The sequence below is a fragment of the Orbicella faveolata genome, unplaced genomic scaffold (genome assembly GCF_042242905.1).
Source record: "Orbicella faveolata isolate gen_17 unplaced genomic scaffold, um_ofav_v1 contig_48, whole genome shotgun sequence".
Taxonomy (NCBI): domain Eukaryota; kingdom Metazoa; phylum Cnidaria; class Anthozoa; order Scleractinia; family Merulinidae; genus Orbicella; species Orbicella faveolata.
In genome coordinates this window covers 8,895,601-8,912,413 of record NW_028301578.1, presented here as the reverse complement: position 1 = coordinate 8,912,413, position 16,813 = coordinate 8,895,601, and the positions used below count along the sequence as shown (strand labels likewise).

The window sequence follows — 16,813 nt, the reverse complement described above, 5'->3', positions numbered from 1 at the left end:
CAAATTCTTAGTTGCTCGGAAATTTCTATCAATCTATTGTTTTGTTTGTTTTTGTTTTTGTTTTGTTTTGTTTTGTTTTGGTTTGGTTTTTTTGTTTTGTTTTGTTTTGTTTTGTTGTTGTTGTTTTTGTTGTTTTTGCAGTAGGAATGTCTTAACTGCACCATGATCTAGCAACTTTTCTGGTTAACGCTTGTCAACTAGCAGACACGTGACCCAGACTTACGGCATGTGGTGCCAGTGGGGACGAGTCTACACCCGTTTAGTAGGGAGAGGAATGGGTGTGGCTTCAGAGGGCTTAGGGAATAGCAATTAGCTGTGGATCCAAGGTCGTATCTAAACCTTCAGTGAGGAGCGGGAGGAATTCACACGGGTAAACAAAATTCAAGCAGCAAGCGAGTACATGCAATCTTCGTGAAATACCCGCATTCCAGCTTAGAGTAAGGTTAATGACGGTGAGTGGCCAGGAGTTTCCCAAACAGCGACAAAACGGCTGGGAAACAGATAACTCAAAGAGCAGATTCGTTGAGTGTTCTTAACACGTAGAAAATGTTAAAGCTAGGCAGGGTTCGATTTTTAGTAATAGATTACGTTTTCATTTCCAAGCTCTTGCGCTAAATGGCAGCCAAATGGCGGTCCGAGAGAACTGTAGCGTGATGACTTTGGGTTTAGGGTTAGGGTGTGCCATATTGGTACCCTTCCGAAGGAGACCAACATTGCGTGTCCCTACAAACCTCTGTGAATATGGGTGAAAAAAGGCTCTGAATAACGCATGTATGAAAAACGGTGGTTGTTCAAATATCAGACATTTATCAAATCTTGGAGTCCTGATTGAACATATTGAATGGTCACCGTTTTTTCTTTCCAATGGCGCGACAGTAAAAACCAGCAAAAGCGTGAAAGTGTCAAGCTCTGGTTTTCGTCCTCTTTGACAATGAAACGCTCCACGGTAAAAAAGCAAACAAGACTCTTTGAGATATCAACCGAGATGAAAATTATTGGTCCTCTATATTTTTTATCCATTAACTTGCTTGCCGCCAGTTTAAAAAGATGAACTTTAGCTGTGTACAGATGGACTTCAGCTAACTGACGGCTCTCTTTAAAAAGTGAACAGTTAGAAATGGTCCCAACCACATACAAACACTGTATTTTAAACCTTTCATGAACAGACACCTGTCTTAAGCGGATAGTTTTCCTGGTCGAGAGGCCGTGTCTGCTTACGGGGAGGTTCGACTGGATTGACTTTAGCGGGTCGTGTTGGGAGGGATTCTGGACACCGCTCCTGTGCGCTGTAATTACCTCGATTTTCCTCTCCAAATTCATGTGACGAAGGGGCGTTATGGTTTATCAGCGCCTACCCTTAAAAGAAAGAGACGAGCTGAATATTCCCAAAATCTCGAATCCTTATGACTGCAAAAACGTTATCGACTGGATAAGGAAACGGGCTCCTTCGTCGGGCGCTATGATGAACAGGTGAACCATGTAAAGATCGGGAACATGAACATATATTCCAAAATCCTTCCCTACAGACATGTTTCCGCCATCCAAACTCATGATGGTATATAGAAGAGAATGTAGCTAAATAAATATAGATAAATTCGGTTGAAATAGGGAAATTTTCACATCGCAGACGTTAAAAGTACATTAAAACTTGTCTGTAGTGATCCGTACTGGGATTTTGCTTTGTTTAGCATGTTGAGGAAGACTTTTTTTTATCTCAGAACTTCTTGTGACAGGAAGACTGTGTCGTGAACCCGAAGGACGATATCATTGCTTCTGAACCATTATTATCGTCTTAATCTTAACCAACTCGAACTCTCTAAAGGTGTCAGTTAGGTGCTAAGACATGATCTACGCTGCCATGTTTGTTTTGGATGCTGCGACTAAGAAAATTTGCTTTCTTGGACTCCCTAAAATACAGTAATAGCCCACGTATAAGAACGCCGGCTGATGGCGAAGGCTGGTAAAGTACAGTTATGAACTCCTGGAAACTCTAAGAATGGCAGACCTAGGATGTAATTAATAACTTTGAGATCGCGCTGTTTGAATAAACGCTGCCATGATTATTAAGCGAGGTTCCATCAACTCTCATATCGAACTTGTTCAGAGAAGTGGAGGATCTTGCTCAGTGTCCAAGCAAGTCTTGCGGTAACAGTTTCTATGGAGCATATTGTTCCGTTCTTTGAAACCTCATCGTGGCGGTTAACAGTGAACTTAACCGGATGCAAAGTTGTCCAAACTTTGTTCAAGACTTGTTCATCTGCTGCAGAGCAGTTAGAGTCCGTTATGAAATTAAATTTGAAAATTCAAGTGAGCTGATGCGCGCATGACAGAATAAAATAGTGTCATTAATTTTGAATTTCAATAGTGCACGCTTCCGGAGAGGGTGCGTGCTTAAATTCTCCGAATTTGCATAACAGTAAGTGTTACTTCAGGTGCGGGCCACGGAGTGACGATAATTCATTCCCCAGACGTTAGTTTCACTATATAGTGATATTTGGCAACTTCATTGTTTCTTTCACACAAAAATTGCCACAATGGATGATAAATGGCGATAATATGGCCTAAAAACATGCAATTTATTCAGAGAATTAATTAAAAACAAAGAAGCCTTTTCCTGGCCATTTGAAAACCGGCCCGGAGTAGCGTCATTTTCCAGAATTCGATGACAAAAAAAAAAAAACTACCATATTATAAAGCAGCTTTACATACACACATACGTTTCTTGAAGCTCTCTCATAGGGGCTTTTCAGCCACAATGTAAAAGAAATTATCAATAAATTATATTACAAGAGTATACAAGAATTGACAAGGACAACAATAGCATAAAATAAATAAAACTAGAAAATTTTATGTCTGAATTTATGAAAACAGTGTTAAAGAAATCAAGCGTTTTTTTTTTCCTCTCCAAAGTGGACGTTATACAAACTAAAAGGAGTGTCAGTCTCCTCCACTCTTTTATCTTCCTTTTCTTGCTCTCCTCTCTCTATTTTCTTCTTTCTTTCTTTCTTCCTTTCTTTCTTTCTTTTTCAACGCTCGGAGTGATTTTAAGGCCTTTTGGAAATGTGAAATGAAAATGCATATGGCTGTTTTGGCGCAAAGTCTCCGGACTTTCACATGAAACCTTTCACCCGTTTATCAGGGAATTTTGAAAGGTCTGCATGTGTGGAAATGCGTTTTGCATGGTGCAAGCGCCTAAAGAAAAATTATACATTCCACAACCTCTTTTTGACTCTTTGGAATAAAAACGCTGGGTGGGAGAAATACAAGCGTTTGCCACCTGAGAATTTGAATCAAAGAAAACAGCGATGACAACAAGCTCGAAATGATTTATTCGCTTTCATTTTGCATAACAACTCGTAGAGAACTATCATATCGTTTGATATTGTAACATAACATATAATGCTGTTTCAATCTGTAGCGATCCTAATATCTCTTAACGTAGCGACGAAAGAAATCTTAGCCCACCGAAGAAAACTATTTTGGCTCCCACGGGAAATCTGTTTGTTTTCTTTTTTTCTTTTTTTCTTTTTTTTTTTTTTTTTTTTAACCCGGCAACAGGAGTAATTCTGGCCGAGCTGCAATACAATTCGGAGGGTAGCTAAAATATGTTGAATCCAGAAACCAAAACAACCCCAAGAATAGTCATTAGCGAAGGAAATCAATTTAAGTACTTTACCACAGCAAAGTAGTTACCAACAATGCACAAGAAGATTATTCGGAGCGCAGATAAAACAACTCTAACATTAAGTGTAACGATCAGCCTAGAAAATAACTCAACGAAACAACAGCTTGGAAGGAAGTGATCAGCGACAGGAATTATAGTGTTTAATAGCGGTACAGTGAAAAAATAGCTCGCAGCGAAGCGACCAGCGAGAGAAATAACTTGAAATCCAGCAAAACAGCTCGAAGTTGGACGACCAGTGGCAGAAATAATTTTGAATACAACAACAAATACCTTGGAGAGTAGCGCTCAGCGAGAGAATGAATGCCGGCACAGCGACTAAACAACTAGAAGCATGGCGATCATGGAAATGTAGCAACAGAACTACTCGTTTATGCTTTGTGACAGCTGACACATTTAGGCCCGGGGTCAAACGCCGTACTTCACATGAGCCGAACCCAATGACAGTTTGGGTCGACTCAAATAATTAAAAGAACGCCTGTTTGAGTCAAACGTCGAACTTAATTCAGTCGAACCGATCTGCTACACCAAATAAATAACAAAAGCCGTCTCTTGTTCGGTGGTTTTTCAAGGTAAATTCAAAATGGCGCCTTTAGAGCTTTGATTATGCGTTTGGTTCGACTCATGTGAAGATCACCGTTTGACCCAAAGGCGGTCTTCAGGCGTTATTCACGGCTGGCCAGGCGTGAAGAACGCCTCAGCCGCTCCAAATAAAATCAGTCGAACTTAATTGGGTCTAGCCTGCGTACTTCACATGAGCCTAATTGGTTGAATTGGGTTCAGCTCATGTGAAGTACGGCGTTTGACCCGGGCCTTAGTTTTTAATTTGATAATTTTCTCAATGCTTTTTACAAACATTCGGGCAGTTTACTCAAGGTGACAAAGTGTGTAAACACATTAATATTCACTATTTAAGTTTTTTGACCGTTCTTCCTTTTGATCTATATAATCATAATAACGAATACTCCTAAAAACTATATAAACAACAGCCTCCATTTGGCGCTCCATTTGGTAACAAGACTTATCTACCTTTAAGCGGGTTATACTGATGAGGTTCTCCAAAGCAAATAAACACTAAGTGGTCATTTATTTCCATTCTCTTACAACTAGTTATGAATTTGTTAAGAAAAGTTTGCCTGAGATGTATGTTGTTCATATTTTCTTCTACGATGGTCTGTCAATTAATCAGATATAATTGAGCTCGTCAACGCAAAGAGAAAGTACGTGACTATTTGCATTTCTGTTACAGTATATTCCTCTTGGCAATTTTGTTAAATAATAAGAAGGTATCTATATCGTCGATTAAATTAATCAAATTTACATACGTGGTTTTAGAACTCGAGGGAAGATTTCTAAGTATTCCTGGCAGCAGTTTTCCAAGAGATGATGTAAATGCTGACCCGAGGCAGATGGCAAAAAACAAAAAACAAAAAACAAAACAAAAAACAAAAAAAAACAAAAACACAAAAAACAAAACAAAAAAAAAACAAAAACAAAAACACTTCAAATGGAAATGTAATGAATAGGTGGAAAAATGTCCTACACGTGTTCTTTAGAAATAACTTCCACCTCTTATTTAGACGAAAAACATTTTAAATATCTCTTACACCTAAATCCGGTATAAACACAGTTCTTTTTTTCACGATTGGTATATAAGCTTACCCACCCTGGCCTTCTCCAAAATTCTCTGATAAATTAGGCTAAGTGTAAGGTATAGTCACTGTAGTAACAGGTGGCGGGTTTCTGTCCGTTGCGCTAGCTTCAGTTGGTCGGTAAATGTTTCGTCTAATACAGCCAGCGTTTTAGTTCTTGACGTTTCCACTGTTACTGTACTTTGGATTCGTGGTTACAAAATAATTTTGGACCTAGAGTAGATTATTTTAAATCAAGAGTAAAAGCTTTGGATCCTCTTTACAACGTGAGATCCAAATTAAAAACTATGGATTGGACAGAAAACAACCATAAAGATGATGAATTGGTGTACACAGCAAGAATATTTTTGTTTTCTTTTTTTGGAATTTGGCTAATGGGCCACTGTAGACAATATCACTTGGAGAGATGTACCCTCAAGTAAAGATGTGACTATCCTTATGACAAAAATATGAGATGTACGTTTATTGAACATTTATTATTATTATTATTATTATTGTTATTGTTATTGTTATTGTTGTTATTGTTATTGTTACTGTTATTGTCATCGTCATCGTCATCGTCATCATCATTATTATTATTAACCAAAGTTGCCAACTTGAGTTAAAGTCGCTTTAAGCTATTTCCCTGTATGTTCAATAAACCAAACCAGATCTGTAGCACTGAGCCCGGCTGATATTTCATCATAAAATACAATAAATAAAGCGCTAAGTTGAAGTTTACTTAAGTTCTTGCATATAAACACGATTTTTACTGATTGAAACAAGATGTTATATCAACGGCAATTTGGAATAACAGAGACCAGTTACTGTGCGTTTTTTTTTTTTTTTTTCTTTTTCTTTTCTTTTTTTTTTTTTTAGCCGCCGCTCTTCACTTAATGTTTTCCACGTTCACCATAAGATCTAAACTGATTTACAGCAGATTAACTTTTTGATGGTGTCCTTGGCTGCTTGTCGCACAGCTCTGATCCTCCAATAGTATAAAATCGGGTTAAGAGACGATTTTAAGTAAGTAAGAGTTGCTGTAACGTCCAAAATTATTTCAAATTTCTTTCCAGGCATTCGGCCATATGTTCTGAGCATTACCACAACGATAAACGGGATATAGCAGATAACTAATGCCAACTGCAACCATAATACGCTGGAAACTGACTTCTTATAACGTGCTATATTCAGAGGCACTTGCCTTCCGTTAGGTTGCCCTTGTGGGACTGTGCGCACTTGAAGTTGATGTTGCCGGAGCTTGCGATAAATCTTCGTGTACGAAAAGACAGAAGTTGATACAGAAATTATTATAAGAACGAAGGCTACAGTAAATGCAATTCTGCTTTTCCAAAAGAACATCGATCCACATGATAAACCAATTAACCAAAAACAAATGATAAATGCACGAACTCGTGGTAACGTTGCAACATGTCTGTATCTCAGTCCAGACAACAGGGCTTGAAGTCTGTCCAGGCTTATGGCGCTGGATGTGAAGACCGATACGCCATACAAAGTAAAACTTATAGCTTGATGTAGCCGGTGTAAGTTGGAAGTGTTTTTCCAGTACGTCCCGGTAGTAAACAAACGGAGAACGGCCCCAAGTGGTTGAATAATAACTCCAACGCAAAGATCAGTTACTGCCAAGCATCGAAACAGAAGTTTTGTCGGTGGATGAAGGGAAGTCTCTTTATGAAGAGACACAAGGATCAGAGCATTGCCTACTGATGCAAAGATGGACAGAAATATGTTCAAGGCTGCAAGAAAATCAAATACACTCATTAGCCTGTTATTATGCTTGTTTGGTTTGTCCCTTGTAAGGTTAGCGTCTGTTGTAAAGTCCGTAGGGTCGCGTACGTCTAAACCAACTTTTTGTTGAGCGAGGAGAGAATGTTTTGCTTGGCGGAGGGAATCCGAGAGGAAATATGAGATGGAGTCTAGCAGCTGGTATTTGCAGAACTAAAAGGTGACTCTAATCTACGGCTTTGCATTTTTACAGTGCTGTCTTATTCAAACAATACTGACGTTCACCTAGCATAATTATCAAAACATCTCCTGGAAAGGAGGGCGAGGATAATGACCTCTCAGTGGCTAAGGATTAGTAGCCCAGAGAGAGGATTAGACCCGCTCTGCAGCCCGGTTCTTGTTTCTTTTAATGTTTGTGGTTACTGCTTAAAGATTATTATCTGCGGAGGCAATGGTACACCCTTTAGATATTTAGTAAAATGTAAAAGAAAAACACTTTGAGTATAATGGTATATGCTGGTCCATCCGAGAAAGATTGTATTACTGATTAACACATGGCGGAATTTAATTTTTTTTTTTTTTCTCTCCCTCTCCCCCACGATATACAACTTCCAAGGATTTCATTACCACTAGTATTATCAACTATAAGAAGTAATTGAAGCGGAAAGGAAAATAATCCAATTTGGCAGCAACGAAAGAGTACGTGATTATCTTTACTGAAGAATAAAATATTTGCTTTTTCGAACCAAACACTGGAATATTCAAATTCCGTCTAAATGTTAATTATAATTCATCAGGCTGTGAATAGATGTCATACCGCACATTTCAAGGATCGAGTGTAACAAGTACAAAATATTACACGGCAAGAGCGAAAATGATAAATGAAATCGTGTCTTGTATTTAACATTCCAAACTTTTTTAATCTAGTATTACCTATTGCTTTTTGCCCCGCGATAACATAGTGATTGATAAGGAACAGAACACAAGAATAATTTACATCAGTTATTGCATTGGATCATTTTTTTTTTCTTGTTATATCCGAAATAATGAAGTATGACGTGAGTTTTCCAATCTGAATCGGAGAGCTGATATTAACACTGAAGTACATCCCTAATATATGAATTTTATCTACAACTCTAAAAACAGACCACCGTATTGTGGCACGGAACACAACCGAAACATGTTTATGCTCTACTATATTTACATCATCTTAGTCAATCCTGCTCATTTACAGAGCGGACTGACCTCGAAAGTAATTGCAAGGTATTTCAAGGGAAAGGTAAGTTTAGAAATCCGATATTCTCAGTTACTGCGCGCAGTTTGACGCAAGAATGCAAGGGAAAAAGAAACAAAACTATAAATTCTCTCTTTGTCACTTACTAGATATCAATAGGTACTTCTCTTCACTGAAAAAAAAAAGGGAAAGAAAAAAAAGCACAAGAAAAAGGCAAACGCGAAAATATATCTTATTTTCCTATTAGGAGTTTTCGTAAAGGTCCTAACAAAAATTGTCAAAGTACAAAACATCGTCTGTCGAGCTCATATTTGTTTCATGTCAGTTTTGCCTAATACCTTAATAATACTTTACATTTCCCTTCATACGAAAATATCGCCTACGGAAAAAAATATAAAATGAATAAATGGAATAAAATAAACAAAACAAGACAGGCCATTAAAGGAAGCCGTATAATGTTTACACAGATTGTCACCTCCACTTCCGTGGTTTAAGTCGAAGAGGAAGTTTATCATTCTTATCTTCCTCATATTAAATGATCGTCCTTACAATTTTTACAAATTTACAATTCCAGTTAAAGAACTACATGTGAAATAGTTTCAAGGTATATCTTTTTTTCATTTGTGTTCTTTTTGTTTTGTTTATAAACAAAAAAACTAATTAATTCATTTGACGTCATAGGACGTCAGTACCAACAAAAATGGTATCATCTTCTAGAGCAAGCTCAGGGCCATCTAACTGATGTAAATTTATTTCGCTTTGCCTTAACAGAACAAAAAACGAAGAGGAGGGAAGGGATTCAAACCTCCCCTTTGTACTACGGTGGGGGTATGAGTTAGCTTGTATGTCCGTATTTCATCATAACATATAATAACTGAAGCGCTAAGTTGAAGTTTACTTTAGTCCTTGCATAGCAACACGATGTTTTACTGATTGAAACAAGGTGTAATATCAACGGCAATTTAGTATGACAGAGAGCAGTTACTGTGCGTTGAGTAATCATGAATAACCCCCTGTTACTACAATTAATTTTAAGACTAAAATTAATCTCCACTTTTTTTTTTTTTCGAATGACGAAGAGCAACATTTCTTAAGGAAGATTATAAGTTACATGCCCTTTGAATTACCAGGTGAATTTAAAAAGTTAAAATATAAAATTTGCCACTTTTCGATAAGTACTGAATTACTTCTGGACGACGGCTTTAAGCGTTTTTCGTACTTTTTCAGAAACTATCGTTCTCCTATCCTCTTCACAGATGAAGCGGGCCGCCGCTCTTCACTGAATGTATTCCGTGCTCACCACAAGATCTAGACTGATTTCCAGCGGGTAAACTTCTTGATCGTGTCCTTGGCTGCTTGTCGCACAGCTCTGATCCTCCAACAGTAAAAAATCGGGTTCAGAGACGATTTTAAGTAAGTAAGAGTTGCTGTAACGTCCAAAATTATTTCAAATTTCTTTCCAGGCATTCGGCCATATGTCATGAGCATAACCACAACGATAAACGGGGTATAGCAGATAACTAATGCCAACTGCAACCATAATACGCTGGTAACTGACTTCTTGTAACGTGCTATATTTAGAGGCACTCGTCTTTCGTTAGATTGTCCTTGTAAGACTCTGTGTGCTTGAAGTTGATGTTGCCGAAGCTTGCGATAAATCTTCGTGTAGGAAAAGACAGAGGTTGATACAGAAATTATTATAAGAACGAAGGCTACAGTAAACGCAAGTTTGCTTTTCCAAAAGAACAACGATCCACTTGATAAACCAATTAACCAGAAACCAGAAACCAGAAATTATTGTATTATAAAATCCACTGTACATAGTCCCATAACATCTTTTAACTTGGATTTAAATTTTAGTATTGTAAATAGCTATAGGTTTTTTTTTGTTTTTGTTTTTTTTTCTAATTTAACTCGTTTTTGTTATGTCCCCGTATTAGTAGGGGAGCTTTTCTCCAGCTAGGTGGTTGATGACATTCTTAATAAAGTTTCTATCTATCTATCTACCAATAATTAATGCACGAACTCGTGGTAATGTTACAACATGTCTGTATCTCAGTCCAGACAACAGGGCTTGAAGTCTGTCCATGCTTATGACGCTGGATGTGAAGACCGCTAGGTCACATCAAGTAAAACTTATAGCTCGATGTAGCCGGTGTAAGCTGGAAGTGTTTTTCCAGTATGTTCCGGTAGTAAACAAACGGAGAACGGCCCCAAGTGTTTGAACAATAACTCCAACGCAAAGATCAGTTACTGCCAAGCATCGAAACAGAAGTTTTGTCGGTGGATGAAGAGAAGTCTCTTTATGAAGAGAAACAAGGATCAGAACATTGCCCAATGATGCAACGATGGACAGAAATATGTTCAGGGCTGGAAGAAATTTAAATACAGTCATTAGCATGTTTCCTTGTTTGGTTAATGTCCCTTGTAAGGTTAGCGTCTGTTGTAAAGTTCGTAGGGTCTCGTACGTCGGAGCCAACTTTTTGTTTAGCGGGGAGAGGATGTTTTGCATGGCGGAGAGAGTCCGATAGGAAAATTTAATATGAGATGGAGGCTAGCAGCTGGTATTTGCAGAAATAAAAACTGACACTGACTACGGCTTTGTATTTTTACATTTAGGTAAGGTAGGTAAATAAATAAGACACCTAATGTCAAGACTGCTCTTAGGAACAATCACAAGACACCGACTTTTGGGTGTCTTATTTATACAATACTGACATTCAGCTGCCATAGTTATCAAAACATCGCCTCAATAGCAATGAAAAGTCGATGTGATTACTTATTCCCATCACATCTTAAGCTTCTATATTATTTAAAGTTTTTTAGTGCGAGAAGCGGCCGTTGATGGAGTTTTCCCGGTCCTCCACGGGACGGGGAGTTGTAAGCCATTAACTGAGTCATTAAAAAAAATAATAATAATGGTTTCGCTCAGGCTTCCTTTGGGAACAGGAGGGTCCTAATGAGGTGGTGGCTTTTTACGCCTGTTGAATAATACTTAGGCATTTTACTGCTGATGGTTAAATTATTTTCCTTAGGGTAAACAGCAATCTTACAAATTAATTACCATTTTTGTAAAAGTTAAACAGTGCCTTTTTTGTTCAAACAATAATAGAAATATAGATATTTTTTATTACTGTAAAACATATTTGAGTTTAATTAGGATCAGTCTGGGACTTATAAGAATTGTAGACTATTATAGTCCCAATTTTTGGTGAATATTTCTTTTGTTAAAGAGTAAAAGTTAATTGTCACGAGCAAATGAAGATCGGAAGAACGGGAAAAAAAAGATCATTAACAATTCCATGAAAGACCTGCCTTTGGGCTTCAAAATATTTGCTTTCCAACCTTTTAGTCCGTATGATATGTTATTGAATTTAGTTTCAAAAAGCAGTGTTCTCTTTTTTTTCTTTTTCTAAGTCTGGGACTAAAGGGAAAACACGCCACAGTAAATTGAACCAACTTAGCTTGTGCTACAGGTCATAACCTAATATCAATCTTTTCAGGTGGGTGTCCTTAATTTAAACTCCAAATGGTGAAAACCGATTTCAATACCCAGAAAGCACTTTACCAAGATCAACCTATTAAAAAATACAGACTGTTTTGTCCCTAAGGGCAATCTTATATGGACAATACGACAAAAGATACAATCTACAACGGTAAATAGTCGGGTTTAGGGAAGAATTTAGGTAGATAAGAGTTAACGTGACGTAGAAAGCTATATTGCATGCGCTTTCAGATATGTGGTCACGGAGAGTTACGAGAAGCCACAAAACGATAAACGCGATATAGCTGGTAACTGATGCTCACTGTGCCCACAATACGTTAAAAAAAGCTACTCTTTGAATCATTCTATATTCAGAGGCACTTCTCCTCCGTTAAGTTGTCCTTGTGGGACAGAGGGCACTTGAAGTTGTTGTCGAAGCTTCCGATAAATCTTTGCAAAGGGTAAGACAGAAGTTTTTAGAGAAAATCATTATGAGGGCAAAGGCTACAGCTAAGTCCAGAGCGATACTTTAAAGGCCGGTATATCGATACACATGATATGCCAATCAACCAAAAGCAAATGAAACCTGCAAGAACTCGGGGTAATGTTACAACATGTCTGTATCTCAGTCCAGATAAGAGGGCTTGAGGTTAGGAATGAGGTTAGATGTGATGTGATGTGAAGATCGATACTTGACACAAAACAAAGCTTGAAGGGCTGCCTATTGTAGTTATGTAGTAAATTACTTTTCAACTCATTTCAGTTGTTACAGAAGATGAAAGGAAAATGGTGTAGAGTGGTTGTGTAATAACTCCGACACAAAGATCAGCGATCGCCAGACAGCGCAAAAAAAGTTTTGTTGGAGGATGAAGACAAGTCTCTTTATGGAGAGCAACAAACTAGGATCAGAGCATTGCTAAGTGATGCAGTGATGGAGGGAAAAAAGTTTCGAGGCCGAAAGAAATGTGGCCATGTCTGTCGGTAACCAGTAATAGCTTGTTTCGTTCAGCTTGATTGTCCTGAATGTTTTGTTCACAGTAAAGTTCGCCATTCTTGTTTACAGACTCTTCTGCTTATAAGCGTGCTGTGTCGCGGAAAAGCTCTCAATGGGCGCGTTTTACATGTATGACAGAGTAATTTAGACATTCCTTGTGCTAATATCTTTAATCAGCGCTTTTAGAGTGATCATGCAACAGTAAATTAATAATCAAGAGCAAATAAAGGTTGGAAGAACTCACAAGTATCGTTTAAAGATTCCATGAAACACCCGCCTTTGGAATTCAAAATGTCACCTTTACAACCTCGTTGATTTGTCCGTAAAATATATATTACAGTGAATTGACTTTTTCCCTTTTTTTATGGAATAATTTAAGAATTATTTTTAAAAGCCATAGCTCGTCCGGAATATCCAAATATATAAGCAGAACCTCAGGATGCTTTCCTTCACCATTTTATTATAAAACTAAATTAAGCTGAATTACCATTAATATATTGATTCCGTTTACATACAGCCTGGAAATACTTAACGGACAATTCAGTCTGGAAATGATTTTACGACGGGTTCTAGTCCAGAAAATTAGGAGTTATTTGCCTTCTCCTAGCAATTTTTGAAAAGGAACAATAAATAAAGCTCCACAAGAGATGATGATGGTGTGTAGGCATTTTGAGAGTTGCGATTATATATTAGTGTGGAGCCTGTTTCGTAAGTCATATTGTTAGCGGCAGTCCAGAAAGAAATAGTGAGCTAAGCATTATATGCTTTAAAAATATAAGCCCATGCACATATGGGAAACACTTTTAAAACTTTAATTTAAGCAGCACCTGTAAATTCTTCTCATTTTCTTTAATTGGGTTCTCTGAGTTTAACTAGAGTAATACATTCCTTCACGTTTATTTAGAGAACCATTTTGTTCGGAAATATCTTGAGCAAATAATAGACTAGTCATTTGGCTGCCTGTGGCAACTTCACTTCTACCTTGGTCGTTTCGCCACCTTACGGCGGTTTGTTTAAAGATCTAGAAATTCAGACCAGGCTTCCTTATGAACGGCGCGGGGAGGGGGCAGGGGAGGAGGATTGTTCCTCCATATCTAAGCGTAAAGAATGTTCAAGCAATGGTGATGAAACTTAGATTCTATATCGCATATTAAAAAACCTTTGGGAACATGACGTCGTTATGACGTTGAAATAATTTCGTCTTCTTACCCAAACAATCGCCAACCTAAAACAACCATACTGAAGCTTTTTTATTCTTCCAAAACATCCTGGTGAGGAAGATACCACCAAAAATTATTCAAACAGTTATTAAAAGTCACTTAAACGAATAATAACCTTGGTCGGTGATATTCTTTGCAAACTTTATTCTTCCAGGGATATCCAATTAGGCCTACCACAATTGTGAATGAAATTAGATCTTGTTCTTGTACTAGTTGAAAGTATATACTTTTCCCGCGATTCTCGTGCACGTCTCTATTTTCAAAACTAATTAGGTATTCTCCCCATTATATATTTCATAGGAGCAATACTTTTTGTGCTTTGTTCCGCTCTTGAACCTTTAACTTCTCAACTGCAGAAAGTCTTTCAATAGTCCTTATTGGACTACAGTAGAATGCACACATTTAAATAAAAGCCTAGTCAAATTGTTTGCCTGACGTCCTTGGGTGTTTCCGCAAGGATCATGCACCAGGGCATTGGTTATCTGCGAAACCTTTAAAATAGTAATAAGCGCTATCAATCCTTTCTTGGAAGAACGTGAACCTGGAGAGTGCCGTCGACATCGCACCTCAAGTTTCAGTGATCTCAGATTTAAGGATCTGGCAGCTGATACTCCTATGCTGCCAATCAACCAAACTTGTAGTTCCTAGATGGCATAACTCACATTGCTCCGATTAAAAACTGTAATCGGACAATCAATTGCTTTATTGCTGGCACAGCTTTTTTGCCTGACCCAAAATTATTCATATTCTATAATAGGTGTCCAAGTAAAGTGTATATACACTTCTGCTCTTCAAAGCCTGAGCGAGACCATTATAAACTGGCTACTTCAATTACTACTTCAACATAGTTTGGAAAAAGAAAAAAAAAAAAAAAAAAAAACTGGAAAGACGTTTTGCGAGATTTAAACCCATTATGTAGCATAAGAAACTTTTCTGATGATAGAGAGTTAAAAAAAACGGTTCAAGCGATCTATTGTTCTCACAAAGTATGAGTCTTTGGCCAATCTTGTCATTATTTCTACCACAGATTTTAGGTTTACTATCTATTTCTTTTATCTCAGATATTAACGATTAAAAATCTTCATAACGTTGAGTTGCCACCCGTGTGGATTGCAAGTGACTTTCTTTCTAGAAGGTAGTTTGTGAGTGGTTTGTGCCATGATCGCTGTTAGGATCAGTTTCGAATAAAAATGTTCCCGTGTGGATTGACAACGTTTTTCACATGGTTTCCCTGGTTTCTTCCACAAGGATCATGTACAGGCCAGTTATTCCCTGTGTAACCGTCATAATAATAGTATAGTGACTCTTCCGTATTAAAACAGGGTCCAAAGCGACTTGTACCAAAGATGGAAGGGGCGGGCCTATACTTGCACGTATCAGTAACCTGTTTAACAATTTGACAGTTCACGCTTCCGCTCTTAAAGTACACCAAACTTCCGGTTCCTGGACCGCACTTCAGCCAGTTGTTTATGTTGCTCTTGATGAGGACCTCTCTGCCAAGTTGTTTCCACAGCGAGAAGTTTATGGCGTTGTAGTCTGTTTCGTTCAATGGAGGAGTTGCAGAGATTGGCACGTCCACTTCAGGTTTTACTGGCCAATTTGGTCTTGGTGTGATTGCGTTTGACTTATCTTTAAAGTGATTGTAATTTGTGAAAGTATAACTCCACACTAGAGTCCAGCCTCCTCCGTCAGTCTCCATATCGCAGTAAGCCTTGAATGCGTTGTCTCGAGAATCACTGCTTGGATTAATCCAATAAACCCCCGACGATGGAGGAGGAGATTGACTTAGTAGAGTCTGGCATGAGGGAACGGCTGCCGGCTGGTTTTTACCTATCCAGGATGGATTGACATATGTTATTTTCTCAGGTTACTAAGATATGATTGAAAAAAACAAAGCAAACAAAAATGATTGGAAAAAAAAAAACAAAACCTAACAAAACAAAACAAAAACAAAGAAAACAAAGAAAAAACAAACAAACAAACAAACAAACAAACAAAACAAAGAAACAAAAATGTTCGAGCGACGTACGCTCGTTATGTGAGTCCAAACTACACAGTGATACCTGGACAAGGAAAAAAAAATTCAAGGAGAACTTTCTTTATGTAGAAAATGCACTTTGTTTACCTTGTGATATAGGAGTTTCCGCTGGGATAACCTGAAAAAGAATTGAAACGAAATGTTAATTAATCAATGAAGAAACTCTACTTATAAATAAAGCCTAACCCTGAAACTTCCCCACGCTATTTTTGCGTTCTTGTTTTTCTTAACTTTACAAAACGCTAAAACCCTCCCAAAAGGGCTCAAAAACTGTCAAAATCGATTAGAAAAGCTATTTTTCTAAATAAATAAAACTTACTGCAAGAAAATTACCATTTTTTTTTTTTCGAATTGAGCACACGAAAATTTAGGCTTTGAACTTACCTGTTTAAAAGCAGTAGAAACAAGTGAAGAGAAGAAACTTTTGTTTCAAAGTTTTTGGGAATTATAAATGATCCTGTATAGAAAGTTTTATCATTCAAAATAGCTCCTTTTTTGCAGTCCTAGCAAAAAACCTTGCGAGAGGGGAGAAGGAAGTAGGTTAAGCTGTCCTTGTACATGCACATGACAAATGACAAGCCTTTTCGACGTAGAAAGACCCTTGTCGTTGCAAAAACCTGTCTGGAAACATCTTTTTTGTTTCCCTGTGGAGCGAACACGTTCCTCCTTCTGTGATATAACTTGCACTTTTACAAAGGGCCTGTCTCGCGCACATGTGAGAACAGGACAACAATGAATTGACCTCACCATTCCAAATGACATCTTCACTTAAGAGTAACGACTT

The 16,813-nt window shown here is 37.7% G+C and overlaps 2 protein-coding genes and 1 long non-coding RNA gene across 3 annotated transcripts; 1 reads left to right on the top strand and 2 right to left on the bottom strand.

Moving 5' to 3' along the window:
* Positions 1 to 5,678: 5,678 nt before the first annotated feature.
* LOC149096396 (melanocyte-stimulating hormone receptor-like) lies at positions 5,679 to 7,423 on the bottom strand. Its single transcript, XM_089281610.1, has one exon. It carries the CDS (start codon positions 7,093 to 7,095, stop codon positions 6,235 to 6,237), a length of 861 nt encoding a protein of 286 aa, XP_089137736.1. The 5' UTR covers positions 7,096 to 7,423; the 3' UTR covers positions 5,679 to 6,234.
* A 1,538-nt stretch (positions 7,424 to 8,961) lies between these two features.
* Positions 8,962 to 10,886, top strand: LOC149096395 (uncharacterized). Its single transcript, XR_016204595.1, has 2 exons — positions 8,962 to 9,121; positions 9,550 to 10,886. It is a non-coding gene; the product is annotated as an uncharacterized LOC149096395 (long non-coding RNA).
* Positions 10,887 to 14,118: 3,232 nt separating this feature from the next.
* On the bottom strand, positions 14,119 to 15,958 carry LOC149096394 (uncharacterized). The gene has a single exon (XM_089281282.1). It carries the CDS (start codon positions 15,688 to 15,690, stop codon positions 15,166 to 15,168), a length of 525 nt encoding a protein of 174 aa, XP_089137408.1. The 5' UTR covers positions 15,691 to 15,958; the 3' UTR covers positions 14,119 to 15,165.
* Between the last annotated feature and the right edge of the window lie 855 nt (positions 15,959 to 16,813).

Bases quoted from the DNA above. Each gene is read 5' to 3' on its own strand.
- LOC149096394 (XM_089281282.1), bottom strand. From the start codon at position 15,690: ATGGAGACTGACGGAGGAGGCTGGACTCTAGTGTGGAGTTATACTTTC.
- LOC149096396 (XM_089281610.1), bottom strand. From the start codon at position 7,095: ATGAGTGTATTTGATTTTCTTGCAGCCTTGAACATATTTCTGTCCATC.